We start from the raw sequence: 14,943 nt of genomic DNA on the forward strand, positions 1-14,943 counted from the left end.
TTATATTCAATTAATTAACTGAAATAAAAACTACAATAGTATACTTGGAACAGTATACTAGTTACTGATGGTAATTCTAATTTAGTCGAATTTAGTCGTTCGTTACGCAATTAAAATTTTATTTAGAAAGCAATTCATTGCATTTGTACGTACACTAATATTTTTTAATACGGTTTATATCCTCTTATTAAGGGTAGTATTAACATAATGGTTGTGGAATGGAAAAGAAATGGATGCCTGTAAATCTGTGAAAGCGTTTGTAATAATACTTATTCAATTTAGTTATTTATAAAATTATCTAGTAAAACATCAGATAACTTTATAGATGATGCTGAGATATCAATATTATATTACATCGTTTAAATATCATACAATCTTATTTATTTCTAATATGAAATTTGAATCATAAACAGTGTTGAAAATATATTACATTAAAATACATAATATCCTTTGATATTGCATGAATTTCGTGAAATTGACAACGACATTTTGAATTTATTGGTAAACGAATTTTTATTAATTATATAGGAATAGGATATTCTAATATATATATTAATATAAGTAAACTAGCCGAAATCCAGGGACCTTATTGATGAAACCTAATCTTAATCTTTCTAAAACTAAAAAAAAAATATTATTTTCTAACATTCTCAATAAATTGCAAAACGCCCACGCCTTATGCTAAAAATTAATTGGCTTTGAGAAGGATGTTATTTTATGAACATTATTCACAATAGCCTCATAGTAATTGTTTAATTTATATTTAATTAAAATTATTATTAAATCTAAACTATTGCTGCCGCCTTTATCCTTAAAGCATTTAAGACATTAATAAACATTTTCAATAAGATATTACATCCTGAAATTAGTTTCATATTTTGGCTTATTCAAAAATATGTGTAGCCTTGTAAACTATGTACCATAAATATGTTATAAAAAATCAGCTTTAGTGACGTATAATAGTCTTAGCTCGTTCTTATTGTGATGAGTCTGCAAATGAGTTATTGAATAAAAAATATGTTACTAATGAAAAGTTAAAACTTATATTATGTTTATTTCAATGAAGATTATTTATGTCTCTTACTGGATTTCGGCTAATTGTCATTTGTAATATGACATTTATAAAATACATTTCAGAATATTTGCTCATTAATTATAACACAATTTATCTTAAGTAATCACTATGTAGGTATAATTTCGCACAAAGCCATCCATAACTCACGTGCCATGTAGTTGCTATATGCAATATAAAAAGCTTTAATTATTCGTATTCTGTTTTATTAATAAAGAAGTTAAATATAATAAAATGTTATTTTATTGTTCTATCGATTCCTGTTTACAGAAAATCCTTTTCTTTGATATCTGCGACTTAAAATGACAAATAAAATCTGAATCCATGACAAAATTTGGTAAGTACACCTACTTAGAAGAGAGGGAAGATTATTTATAGATTGTTTAGAATCTATAAATAAAAACACATCCTGCAGTAATTATAGTAACATGTACTAAAAAGAACACGTTCTTCATTTTTTTTTCTGTATTTGCATGGCAATCTAAATTGTTTGATTTTATTCCAAATTGTGGCATCTATTTTGTAATTGTTATTTTGTACTTGGCCATTAATGCATATTATAAAATAAAATCACCGGCCGCATCCTGTTATGGATAATCTCAAAAAGTACTAATCAGACTATTTCTGAGCAAATCGATTGAAATTCCGTGCGAAGCCGGTATAGGTCACCAATAGTATATAAAATAAACTAACAACTTTTATGAATATTTATATTTGTGTTATTATATTATGAATACACAATGTCTTATAAAATGATATATACACAGCTTTAAAAGCTTATAGATAAATATTAAAATATAAATAAAACTAAATAAAATCACTACTCGTATTATAGGTAGGTAAATCATTTGGCATTACTTGTATATATGATATTGACGAAACACCGACGACAGCGAAAACTATGGGCACTTCATCCTGGTACTTAGAGCTTAGAGCATTGATATCCACTCCCGATGGTAATGTCGATGACTCACTGTAAATTGTTTAAATTTTACTAGGTTTTTATTTATATGTTCTTTGATAAAGACGGAACATTTTTGATATCAGTCAGTGTTTAGATTTTGTTTTAAAGGGTTAAAAACAAGGTTACAAATTATACGATTGTCTTAATCTATACAATATATTGGAATAGATTAAAAGTAGAGAATATTCATACACATCATCATAATTTAAGGTATACAATTATTATATACATGTTCACATGGCATACAGTTTTCTTTCAGGATTTTTTCTGAACACTTCACACAGCGTTATCTAGTGAACTAGACTGATAAATATTAAAATACATTTCTTTTTGTACATAAAAAACACTCAGACCAATACAAACATACTCGTGAACACAAAGGTTTGTATCGTGCCAGGAATCAAACCCGCGACTAATGGAAGTAAGGCGAAAGATTTATCATAATGCGATAGAGATATTTAATGTTACAGTAATTTGTTATAAGAGCCGGTAGTGAAAATACTTACTTTACGCAAATTACACGAAAGTGAGGTACTGGCGGATTAGTTTTCTTAAAATTCTGTACATCTCTATTGTACACATCAAAATCTATAGTTAATGTAGATTCATGATTAACTTCTTTATTGTTAGGTATTATACACAATTTCTTTAGTATAGACGGCATATTTAAGTAATCTTCAGATTTTATTATAGAATCCATTTTAACGGAATTTGATTTTGCAATATTTTTCTGAAAAATACCAGCAGCTGCTTCCATACTTCTATAAAATGAAATTTTTATATCTAACCAGTTATCGAAATAAGATTGATATTTTATAAAATCATACAAAAATTCGTCCTTGTTTGCATTTACAATTCTAGTATTCATCATGCTCTTTGGAGGTATTTCTGCTCTACCAAAATCATTTTCATTTGGTAACCAGTTTTTATCAAACGACTTTGTGATAAAATCATTATATTTATTTTCTTTCTCTATTGTTTCATCTATATTACTCTCGTTGACGATTTGTTTACTAGTACCTGCAATAGCATTTGCTTCATGTGTTTCTGAAAGCCGTTTTAACACATTAAATGGGTTTCGCAACATTTTGCTTCGACGAGGTGGACTTTCATTAACAACACAGTCGGAATCTGAACTTGAATCAAGAGTAATATGTTTTTTGTCAATTATAGTAAACTGCTCATTCATATATATATCGGCATTGTATGATTTATTGAATGTTTTGATGACATGAGATAAAGCTCTTCTGTGTCTAGCTGAAGACATACCTTTCGCTTCAAGTTCTTTTAATTTATTTGCCACTTCTTTTACTTTAGAAATATTCTCGTCATATCCAATGCATATATCTAGTTTTAATCGTTTGTTTCTTGTGTCTTCTTCATCTTCTAATTCAATAGTTTCCAATATATCATCAACAACATCCAAATCCTCAGTGATTCGTATTGTTTCATTATACCTTTCATTGTACATTAGCACCAATCTCTGGAGCCAATTAAAATTACTTGGTACGTTCATGTTTGTTGTAAGCTTATGTAATTTCATTCTCAAGGCCAATCTTTTTATATTATCTAAATGATAATGTTTACCTCGGCAACCACTACGGTCTCTCAATCTTTTCCTTGTGTTATGTATTTGGTTGGTGTTACAATGTGGTACATATGGCGGTGGTTTCATGAAATGAGAAAATCTAGGGTAAAGTAGAAATCTTGGTTGGGAAAAAGAAGGATGAAATAATGGTCTTTGCAAAATAAGATTAAATTGACAATAATTGAAATGGAAACGGTGTCTCCAGGGGTGTTGATTAAATTGTGTGTTTCTTGGAAATGGAGGGTATGTAGGAAAACCTTGTGACGGATTTTGAGCATTGTTTGTAGATACATTTTCAGTTCTTCTAGCTCCAGTATCTTCATCTGTTAGAGAGTAAGCCTCTAAATTAGCTGATGGTGGATGATCATCATTCACATCTTTGGTATTTATATTATGCATTTTAAGATTGTATACTGACTTATTAAAAACAATATTATTTGGCAAATGTTCTTGTTTCGGTAGTTGTACTGTAACAGACACATTACTAAAGAAATCAGGAAAGTTTTCATAATATTTATGTGTATCCTTCCTATGATGTGGACCATGAACTTTTCTTTTCGATAATTTCTGTAAATTACATTGATAATTTGTTAGTGAACATTGCTGTATGGTTTTGTTGCTTTTTAATATATCATTACTTTTGCTAATTTCATTACCATCAGTTGATATGTTATCTGTATCCATTACACAGTCTATTTTTGAGTCTGGAATACTAGTAGTTGCTGCTTTATTGCTCACAATTGTTGTATCACTGATTTCATTACATTGAATACTCTGATCACTAGCAACATGTTCAATTTCTTTGGAATTACTCTCTATATGTTCTGATATTTCGTTTTTAGTATTGTCTTCAATGTTATCTTTGTTTAGTTCAAAGCCATTTGATTTTGACAATATAGAATGCCTGAACACTTTATAGCCTAATCTACTTAGATAAGCGTACACTTTATATTGAAGAATAGTAATTTTTTCACGAAGTAACAGTGAATATGCCTGTTGTAATGATACTGTAACACCATTGTGTTTGAGTAGCAAACAATTCTGAAAAGAAAGCAAATATATAGCCTTTTTTGAAGAAGTAATGCTACAGTGAAAAGATTAATAGCAGTACATCTCGTATAAGTGCAAAGTAGTAATGCATATGCTGTTATTATAATTTAGGACACACACTTAAGGAGGAAGGACAGTATTCTAAATAAGACTGCGATTAATATGACTATAATGATGGTTGTAAGTTACAGTTATGAATTTTACAATAATAAGTTTATTGTATAAAAACTTTATAAATTTATAAATACAATAGACTTACCACTTCAATGAGGAATAAGGCCTCTTCAGGTCTAAGATAGAGGCATTTATCCACATGATGTCCTAAATATTGCCAATGTCCACCAGTATGCTGGGTTACTTTTGCCAACATTAGATCTTCTTGCCACTCTGCATGACTTAGGACACCACTGTAATTAATGGAAAGATACATATTATCATATAAGATTCTAGACCTATGCTTCCTACCTACAATTTGATTCTGTCGAGGAGATGTCAACATTTAATTAAATAAAATGTTCTAGGAAATTATACCAACAACGAAATTCACAAGAAACTTGGCATACTAACCGTGAAGGATATCATCAATTGCTGCTCAATTATTAAACTTTACCCTAAGAGACTAAAAAGAAGCGACACCCTGTAATGTTTGCAGTATTCTTAAAATTCTTAATTTTTTTCTATTAATAAAATAGGGATATTAATGGACCTTAAACCAATTTTGTGTGTAATGTAAATAAACATATTTCTTTCTCGTACTAGTAAACTGCTCTTGCATTGTATGGAATAATAATCTCCATTTTTCTGCAGTAAATGTAGTTTATATTAAAAACTAGACCTCTAGCCATAGAATGATGAAAACTGCTTAACATATGCAGTAGATGTGTGTAGAAGCTGTACACTAGGGGATTAACATCTATTTCTATATAATGTGAAAGTGAATTGATGCAAAAACTGTGAGAGGCATGGGGAAACCTCCCATTATTATATTACATGTTATGTGATTGAGGAAACAAGAGTGACCAGGACTCAGTGGATGCTGGAGACAAGTTATGCGATTGAGTGAAGCAGGAGTTGTGTGGACAGAAGCATATAGCACTTGGTTCTTTTTGTGTATGGATACTGACATGATAATAGTTATATTGTTTTCAATTTCTATTCATGTATACTAGGAAAACATCTGTATTTATGAGTATGATGTTTGTATTAAGCTGTGTATTTCCTATATATACTATGTAATAAAAGATATAAGTAGTTAACTATTTCTTTCTCTAGTACCATAACAATAAGCTAAATTATTAGTGCTATTATCTACTGAAAATAGAGTTATTTTAGATGAATTCTGTAAAACTTGTATTAAGAAATCTTTAACAACCAACAGAAGCTCATATTAGAAAAAATACTACAGTAGCTTACATTTATTATGATTTCTATAATCAATAATCATTGATTTACTTGTATCACATGCTTAATAAATAAAATCAAGCCCAGTAGAAGAAAATAGGAGGCAAATATGAAGCATTTCTTTTTTTTTATTTATGCTATTATACGAATCAATATAGTCTTACCATTTTTCAATCCTTTCCACTTCTATTAAGTGTTTTCTTGCCTCTAAAGCAGTCTGTACTTGTTTCTGCTCTAGCCACGAGCCATTCGATGTAACATCTTTCAATCCATGTTCAGGCAATGAAGTATTTATTTTTGTTGTACCTTTATTTACTATTTCTACGCCTCTGTCAAATATTTTTATAAAAAACTATGTTAGTAAAGAAATCAATATTTCTTTACTTATATAGTATTATATTATATATTTTTATGTATAGGAATAAAAGTGAAACAGTCTCGAAATACTTACGATAATAATGTAGCTTTATTCATAGCAATTATCTTAAATTAAATGGTAGCTAAAAATATTTTTTTAACTGATATTAATACTATATACAGATTTTTAAGTCTTATAAAATAGTATCACCAAGTGGATATAAACATAATTCGAATATTTAGAGAAGTAATTTTTAACATAAGTGTAAAATAATAAAATGTAGAAATGCAATACTATAAACGAGAAATTGGTAATTAAGAATAATGTTGCCCGTTTATTGTCGGTTCTTCGAGCTAAAGATAAGTGAGCAAATTACAATATTTTTACCCCTTAATTTTTCAAATTCATTTATTATATATATTAATTCAGTTGTATAGTGCATCAATAAAATTTTGCCATTTTCAAATATACTATGTATGTATATACAGCGCAGATTTATAAAACTCACAATTTCACAAATAATCTACACAAGAAATTGCTAAACTCTGTATGCGAAAGATGGCAACATTTATGGAAAATGTCTACGGTGCACTTCTTTCTCACCGTTTAACTAAGCAAAGGTATCATAAACATAAAGCCAAATTTAAGTTTCGCTGTTTGACCTTTGCTTATCCATAAGTTGTATGTAAACAACTGCCGTCAAATCCCATAATAGATTTTTTAACAAAGGTGTCTATGAAAATTGTTCTTGATTATAGTGTCCATGATGTATGTGAATGTATTAGGAAATGCTGTTACAGAGTTAATTTCGTTAGTAATGAACAACCGGAAATATCGGTAAAGGATTTACACAGATACAGTGTGCATATGTGAGACTTAACCAGTACACCAAACCAGTTTAGGTACATATATTATATTGTGGTATCTGCTGGGCCAGCTATGCATTACTATAGCTTAATTTTATATTTTCCGATTTGGATCAGAATGTTTGTTAAAAAATTTAAAGGTTTCACCATCACATGACGGATAGAGCATACTTTTTTTCCGTGTGGAAATGCATAGTGGTGACTTTTATTTACTTAACCATGCAAAACGCAACGATACACGATATCCTTTCTAAACGAAAAAGCCGTCATATAAACTCGCAATAAACTTATACAACAAAGTGTCTGGCCGACATAATGCCTAAGTATTCTTATATATATATCGTATTCAGTTGTCATGGTGCTGAATAATTACCGTTCCAAATTTTAATAAACTTGCTGAAAAGGAATTTTAATTAATTTGCATTTTTTTATAGATCAATCATTCCATCTTATTTGTCAGGATGGATATCTGGTATTCCTTTGAAAAGAATTTCTAATTGCCTTTTATAAAATTTAAACAAGAGTTTATTTATAGGCGTTTGTTACTACTCTTATACAGATCCTTGCGTTCCAAGGTATAAAGGTCATAAAGGTCCTTGTCTTGAAGGTATGATAATTACCTGTTAAAATATAAATATAATTTTGACAAATGTGCTACTAATGATAAATGAGCGTGCTATTTCTTATAAGGTTAAGCGAACATCACTATACCATTGTATATAATAATGTATTACCTACATTGATGATCGAGGACTATTGCATTATTGTTATTGTTACGAATAGGTTGAAATGGGAGTTATAGAGTTATAGAGCTGCTATATATTTTCAGATATGAGTCGCTCTTTAGCAGCGTTGTCGCATAAATATCACAAAATATGTATATTTCTGAACTGTATTCTGTCATTAAATTAACATAGGCATATGAAGTATTTGAGATGCAATGAGTGTTGTGATAATATACGTAAATATTTCTTTATGCGGTGATCAAATCTATCGTTATTGGAAGTTGAGTGTCTCAAATTTATGTATGGCTGACGATAGAAAAGTCAACCCGCCTGCGCTATTGTCATACGTAGCGATACTAGCAAATAATTAAATAAATAGATATGATCAAGCTAACATTTTTACCTAATATTTTACCAGGGCTTACGCGTAGGTTGCCTTGGCATCGCAGTCGTACATTCCTAGCATCCTACAATGGAGAATCAGTTTTCTATTTTTAAAAGAATACATACCTACAATAGTACTATTTACCATATAGGGAAAGTGGTACGGGGTAGTGGGACGGACGGTTGTCTGAAAATTGTCTAGTCCCAATTCTCCCAGTCCAAGGTAAGCAGAGATTGTGTAGAATATAATAGACTATTAATTATAATTATATCCCTGAAGAATTCACACAATGCCATCTAGTCCCAAGTTAAGGAGAGCGTGTGTTATGGGTAGGTACTAGACTGCTGATATAAATACTATATTATATTTTGGCCGTATCAAATCGCGGCTGAAGTTCTAGATAATATATTTGTAATAAAAATGTGATAATAAAAACAGTAGAGAAACAAATAAAATTAATAAAAAAAAATTACTTTATTGTATATTTTCTTGTAAATGTTTTATTTTATGTATTTGATATAGGAATTATTCAATTTTATTATCCATATGAGTAAATATGCAGTTTATAAATAAAATTTATGTGTAAGTATCTCTGGAACATGATACTGTTACGTACATCTTAACTGAAAGTTTATAGAAAACAAATGAGACCTATGCTATTCCCTATTATGTTTACAATCTTATTAAATCAACTAAAATCTGTTAACCTCATTTTCGGCGCGACATCGGCATGAAAATGAAACAATTAAATCGTATTATAGAATGACACACAATTGTCGTATACTGGGAAATGCAGTTTGAGGCTGTTTTAATTTGGTCGACTTATGACAACAGAGTTGTAGTTTATGCTACGAGGTTGTAAACTCGTAGTAGCTACGTTGTAACGTAGCATGTCGGTAGCATGCCTGACGGGACGGGTATCGATTAGTAGTCCAAAGCCTGGCTGGTCGAATAAAACCGACGCCAGCCGAACGTGTCCGATGTCACCCGAGAGCTACGTCCATACATAGCGGAAGTAATGAAATGTACAGAAAGATATGAACCGGAAAAATTGTCGCTCTCCTTTTTCTTCGCGTCGCGTCTTATCCGGGTCCCTAAAAAGGCTCCCTTTGTCGGTTTTTCCTTTCAGCACATTTTTCCTACGGGTAACGAATGAATGTTATATGCAAGACGACGTTTTATTGTCCTGTTTAATATTCTTTAACTGTTCCTGTTTTTTTTTTCAATTATTAAAGTTTACATTTAGATATAACAATAAAAAGTATGTTAATAAAATATTTATTTTACTGCTTTGTAATGCAACAACTATTATTACATAGCAGGGATGACAGATAAGTCTTATCGTAGAAAAAAAATATTTTGGAAGTTTTGGAAGTTGAATGTACGTGTACATAGGAAAATTCTACAATGTTGTTGAGAAATTCGTCGCGTTACGAGTTCAATCGCCGAGGGTTGGAAGCGATTTACCGTATTGTAATGCAAGTTAGTACGAGGTGCTTGCCTCCCCACGACTAGGACGCCTCGCCGCTAGCAAAGAACAACCACTATAGTCGCGTTTTCAAGCAAGACGATGCCGGCCGGCATTGATTTTAAATTCTCATTCTAAAAATTAGAAATACGAATCCCGAATAGAAATCGAATTGATGTCTGTTTGTGTTGTCTCCGCGATCGAAGGATGGGAAGGGGGTGGCGCACCCCGGATACGTACGATGTTATTTATGGTATATTTTGACGTGCGCGCTCGTTGCTAACTTCAAGTCGCGTAGGATAATGGGGTGATGGATAGTGTTATCGGTTGCTATTCACGGTGAACCGTGTTCAAATCGTGCTTTTATTATGGCCGTGTGTCGTGGAAAACCCAATAACATTGCCGATTTACATAAACCGGCATTCTTTCCGTGATTTTATAGATCGTGCCTACCGGCTTTTCATTGAATGCGGATTTTCTTCTCAATGCACTGAACACTAGGTGAATGTTTATTTGGCAGATAAAATATTGTCAGATATATTTTTCTAAGAGTGACGTGTGTTAAATTTATTTGTTGAGTTCCTATATATGTGAAAAATAAATACTTCACAAAAATTAGAAGGTAAGTTTATTTTAAATAATGAATTATTAATTAATTATTATTCAAAAATTAAAGTTGTACCTTTATGCTTTTTGCAATTGAATTAGGTATTGTTAGTGAATCTTAAAATTTAAATATATATTCTTAAAAATGTATCTTATGTTATTTTTATCCTTAATAGTACGTATTAATTTAGATGATGAATGAAAATAATATATAATATTCTAAATTAATATTGCTAATAGCGCCATCTAGCGCTCCGTTGTTAAATTGATTGTTAGCGCTTGCTCTTACCACTACTTGTGGCGCTAAAGTGTCAGCCGGCGACACGCCTGCAGTCACGCGGCGTTGACGCGCGTCGCAACATGTTTGCGTGGGTGTAGATCGCTTCGTGATAAACAATCTATGTTTTTATACTTATCATATCAATCAAGTGTTTTAAGTAAGCGGTTTCGTGAAAGACCGGCATGTACTTCAAGTTCCGTAATGTACAATTTGTGTTTATTGTGAAATAAATGAGAGTGTTGCATCTGTGTGTGTGTTTTGTTTTTACTGCGTCAGGAGGCAGGATTTTGGCCGCGTAGTTGAAGGTCTAGGTCCGGCATGAGAAAAATAAATGGTAAGAATTGGATGCACGTTCTAAAAGGAATATATTAATTATGCACAGAAGTGTTTTGCATGATAAGAATTCTTACCTACTAACATAATAGATAAGAGTTATGAAAACAGACACCGGGTTGTGGTCAAAGATAATGAACGAATATAAAAACGTGCAAAGATAATTATAATGGAGTACATTAATAAATGTCAATAACAAATATGATAACCATTTTGCATGGCTTCTTATATTGTACATATCCTTACCTACTATGTATGCATCGCCATTGTAACATGGGGAGATCCGAAGAGACTGATCAACGAGTCTCATATTATATTGAAGACAGTTATAACACCTAAAATTAAAAAAAAAATACAATCTAATTGAATGTGCTATTTAAATTATGAAAGCAAATACTAATTATAAAATAGAAAGCATCCATGTTTTCTCTTAAACTATTGTCAACAAAAGCTACTGTTATCTGGTATTGAGATAGAGTTGCTCAAGCGAGGAAATCATGATCGAAATCATTAACCGTAGCGGATCTTGTAAAATGGTCCATAAAGGTAATCCCACAATATATGATGGGTTGCTGTCATGCCGCACAAGGCGTTGGATTACGAAATTGGCAGTTGCATTACAATCAAAGAGGTTGACTGAAGCCACATAAGATCAACGTTGTTCGTCCCCATTTTAATAAAAATAGAACTTAATTGATTGAAGATTGTATAATAATGTTGGGAACTAGAAGTTGCTAAAATTAATAGTAAATGATTTTTTACAACATAATACGAAATTATATATATATATTATTTGTTTATTTCAGGTTACTAATGGCCTACATTATATAAACAGACATATGTAATAATAATATAAATATAAATAATTATATTAGACGCTGTTTTATATAATACAACTCAGAAACTTAAAAAATCTTTGCCTCTACCTAAATTAACATAAAGCATTGATAAACCGTGCATGGTGTAGGTAATACCAAGAAGTTTTAATCCGTATAGTATGCATAATCTTTTATGAGCTTTACCTCTTTAATTTCTGTGACATCAACGAATGAGACACGTTGGGAGGCCTACGAGGCAGTTGCTTCAAGATTTATTGTTTAATTATTGCGACACAGACAGCGCGGTACATCTATTTGTTTTAATAACATGCTCGAACGAAGACCCATTTAGAAAACGAGTATCAAGTATTAAACCTAGATGCAGTAGGCAATCTAATAACAGGACATAAATCTACGTAGACTATATAAAGGACTGATTAAAATAGCAGTGTCAAAATATACTGTGCTGTGAATAAGTGGAGTTAATTTTATCTGCTCACGGTTGAGATCAAAATTACGGGGTATTTTACGACCTGTGGAAGTGATGGAAAGAGATGTAAGGGTCATTGTCCGAAGCTTAGTTAATATGCTTGCACGTTGCGGCAGAAAATCAAATAAACAGTCGCTTTCATCTCGTTTATCGGCGATGCACTTCGTAGCCTTGCACTTTGCTGTGTGTACTCAACTGTTCATTTGAGAAAGGCATTACTCATAAAGCATAAAGCTATCGCGTCAATAGCATTCAATATCTACATTTACATATTCTTAGTAATAATAATAATACAAAGGTCAATAGTAGGTTAAGGTTTTTAAATAAAAAAAATCAGTATTCAGAGCTTGCAGCTCATTTACATAGACAACTTATCAACTGCAAGAGTTTTCTTTATAAAACAAATACATTGGTACATTGCTGGTACATTTATTTCTATTTACTAAAGATGTAAAATTTGTATCTGCTGTTGAAGAATTTCAATCAGCGAAGTTCGTCCGTTGTTACTTTATTCTCTACTTGCTTACCAAATCTTAGGGTTTTATTTTTTTTCAGTTTAGTTCTGTTTGTTTGTTATTCATTATATCAATAAAACAATTTCAACAATCATACGTCTAATATCCGATAATGTCTCTATTGATTTTACCAGTGGTTCGGCAGCACTCCAATATTGACAATGAGCGGTAGTTTAGACGCTTCTACGTGCTCTGAGAGTTGATGAGCATCCTACGTGACTCCTAGTTCATTGCTCCAGTTTTTTTTGCCACTTGATCTTGTGAATGAGTTTGCAGACCTTGGCTTAAGACAAGGATCTTTGACAGGATTTATAGCTACAAAAACACTTTACGCGCTCTTAAACATAGTTCACACATAATGAACTACTGCGTGTCTTCAGTGACATACTGCGGGGAACATTATTATTTATAATCTTGCTTATTTGTAGAAAAATAATTCTCGGACGTGTTGTGTAGAATTATCACTTACAACTACTCGTAAATCACTCTCCAAGATCATTGAATGCAACTACGCGTGTTTAGTATACTGTCGACGTAGTGAATGCTGATTTTCAATACATTAGCAGTAGTTGCGGTGTCAGAGAACGTGATTGGCATGCTGATTGAGATCGCACGTCTGTCACAAATTGTCGCTCCAATTCGCATGTGACAGGAATAAGTATCTCTTACAAATAAAATGTAGTGCATTCTCTACTCACCGCCCTGAAAGGCTAATGACGCCAGATTTCCTTTTTGTTTACAGCAGTGGTTCCCATATTGTGTTTGGTGCGTTAATGAAGATAACATCATTTATATTCTCAATCTAAAGCGCAGGTAAACGAGTCTACTTGGTGGCTCGTTTACCTCCAGAGGGTGGTGTGATATATTCAGGGCCCATTTAAATATTCCCAAGGGTGATAAGGGGAAGGGATGCGCACCGGTTAATCAAGTAACGTGATCCATTTATCTGGAGCACTCTTGATATGGTGTCGGTGAACTTTGGAATATTGTAAGCTCATTTGGGGTTGAGATTCAGAGCTCCGGAAGCAAAGTTAATAGATAAACTGATTTCAAGCTTACTTTGATGTTAATCTTATGCTTTTACGACAATAGTTCTATTTTAGCCCTCTGCATTTATATTAATTTCATATTAAATAAATATTATATGTAGTAATGTATATACTTTTTAATTATTCATCTATATGTATGATGTTATCTTTTGTATTGCATACATACTTCTTACACATCAAGTTTGCTAAAGACAAAAGGATTTGAATTAGAATAAAAAAAAGACGAATGATAATTAAAAAGAATTTCCTTTTTGTTATGTATCCAATTTTGCGACTTCATAGCTTTGACGTATGATGAAAGAACCTCTTTGGCGCCTCAGTCTTACCTATTCGAACCACCAATCAGTAACGAGTGACTGAAATAATAGAGTACGAAGGCATGTCAACTTAGTGATTACCTTTAACTCTGGTGTGGCAATGTGTGAGTTGTACCACAATAGTCATATGATGATATGATGTCCATAGTGCTGTTCGTGTATATACACTTAACATATACACAGGTAGCCCATCAGTTTGTGTACATTTCATAAATAAAGCAGTATTTAACGAGGGTACTACGGGGGTCACGTAATAATGTGATGTCCATGGTGCTGTTCTTGTACTTACCATCAGGTGGCCCGGCAGTTTGTCTGCCTTTATGTTTTAAAAAAATAAGTTAAAAAAAAACGATATGTAGGTAGGCATGTTACCTGATATTCTGATGTTGATAGAATTGTATGGAATGCATTGCAGTCAAATTGGAAACAACTTCGGTAGCTAGTGCTGCATTTGCCTCGTTTTACTGCATTCGATCTATTTACGGGTTTATGAACGTCGATAAACTTGGAGCGCGTTGAACCATGCATCGGGAGCCCAACTAGTACTCTGAATTTATATTGACTACCTCCGTTTGCAGTTGTTACTCTGTTAACGGTATAAAATAAGGTATTGTAATCTAAGCATTATGACATATAAACTTTCTTCCATCTGATATTA

At 31.8% G+C, this 14,943-nt stretch overlaps 1 protein-coding gene across 1 annotated transcript; it reads right to left on the minus strand.

The window, feature by feature from the left end:
* Positions 1–1,529: 1,529 nt before the first annotated feature.
* Positions 1,530–6,728, minus strand: LOC131843844 (uncharacterized). Its single transcript, XM_059192597.1, has 5 exons — positions 6,527–6,728; positions 6,240–6,404; positions 4,934–5,081; positions 2,543–4,665; positions 1,530–2,045 (listed from the first exon to the last, which is right to left on the minus strand). Exons 1-5 carry the CDS (start codon positions 6,547–6,549, stop codon positions 1,880–1,882), a joined length of 2,625 nt encoding a protein of 874 aa, XP_059048580.1. The 5' UTR covers positions 6,550–6,728; the 3' UTR covers positions 1,530–1,879.
* Between the last annotated feature and the right edge of the window lie 8,215 nt (positions 6,729–14,943).

This window comes from Achroia grisella, unplaced genomic scaffold (assembly GCF_030625045.1).
Source record: "Achroia grisella isolate CSIRO2021 unplaced genomic scaffold, CSIRO_AGI_Agris_v1 utg352, whole genome shotgun sequence".
In the NCBI taxonomy this organism is placed as follows: domain Eukaryota; kingdom Metazoa; phylum Arthropoda; class Insecta; order Lepidoptera; family Pyralidae; genus Achroia; species Achroia grisella.

Bases quoted from the DNA above. Each gene is read 5' to 3' on its own strand.
- LOC131843844 (XM_059192597.1), bottom strand. From the start codon at position 6,549: ATGAATAAAGCTACATTATTATC. The intron at 5,082-6,239 runs GTAAGACTATAT...CATTAATTACAG, and splicing joins GTGGAAAGGATTGAAAAATG to TGGTGTCCTAAGTCATGCAG. The intron at 4,666-4,933 runs GTAAGTCTATTG...CTTTCTTTTCAG, and splicing joins CCTTATTCCTCATTGAAGTG to AATTGTTTGCTACTCAAACA.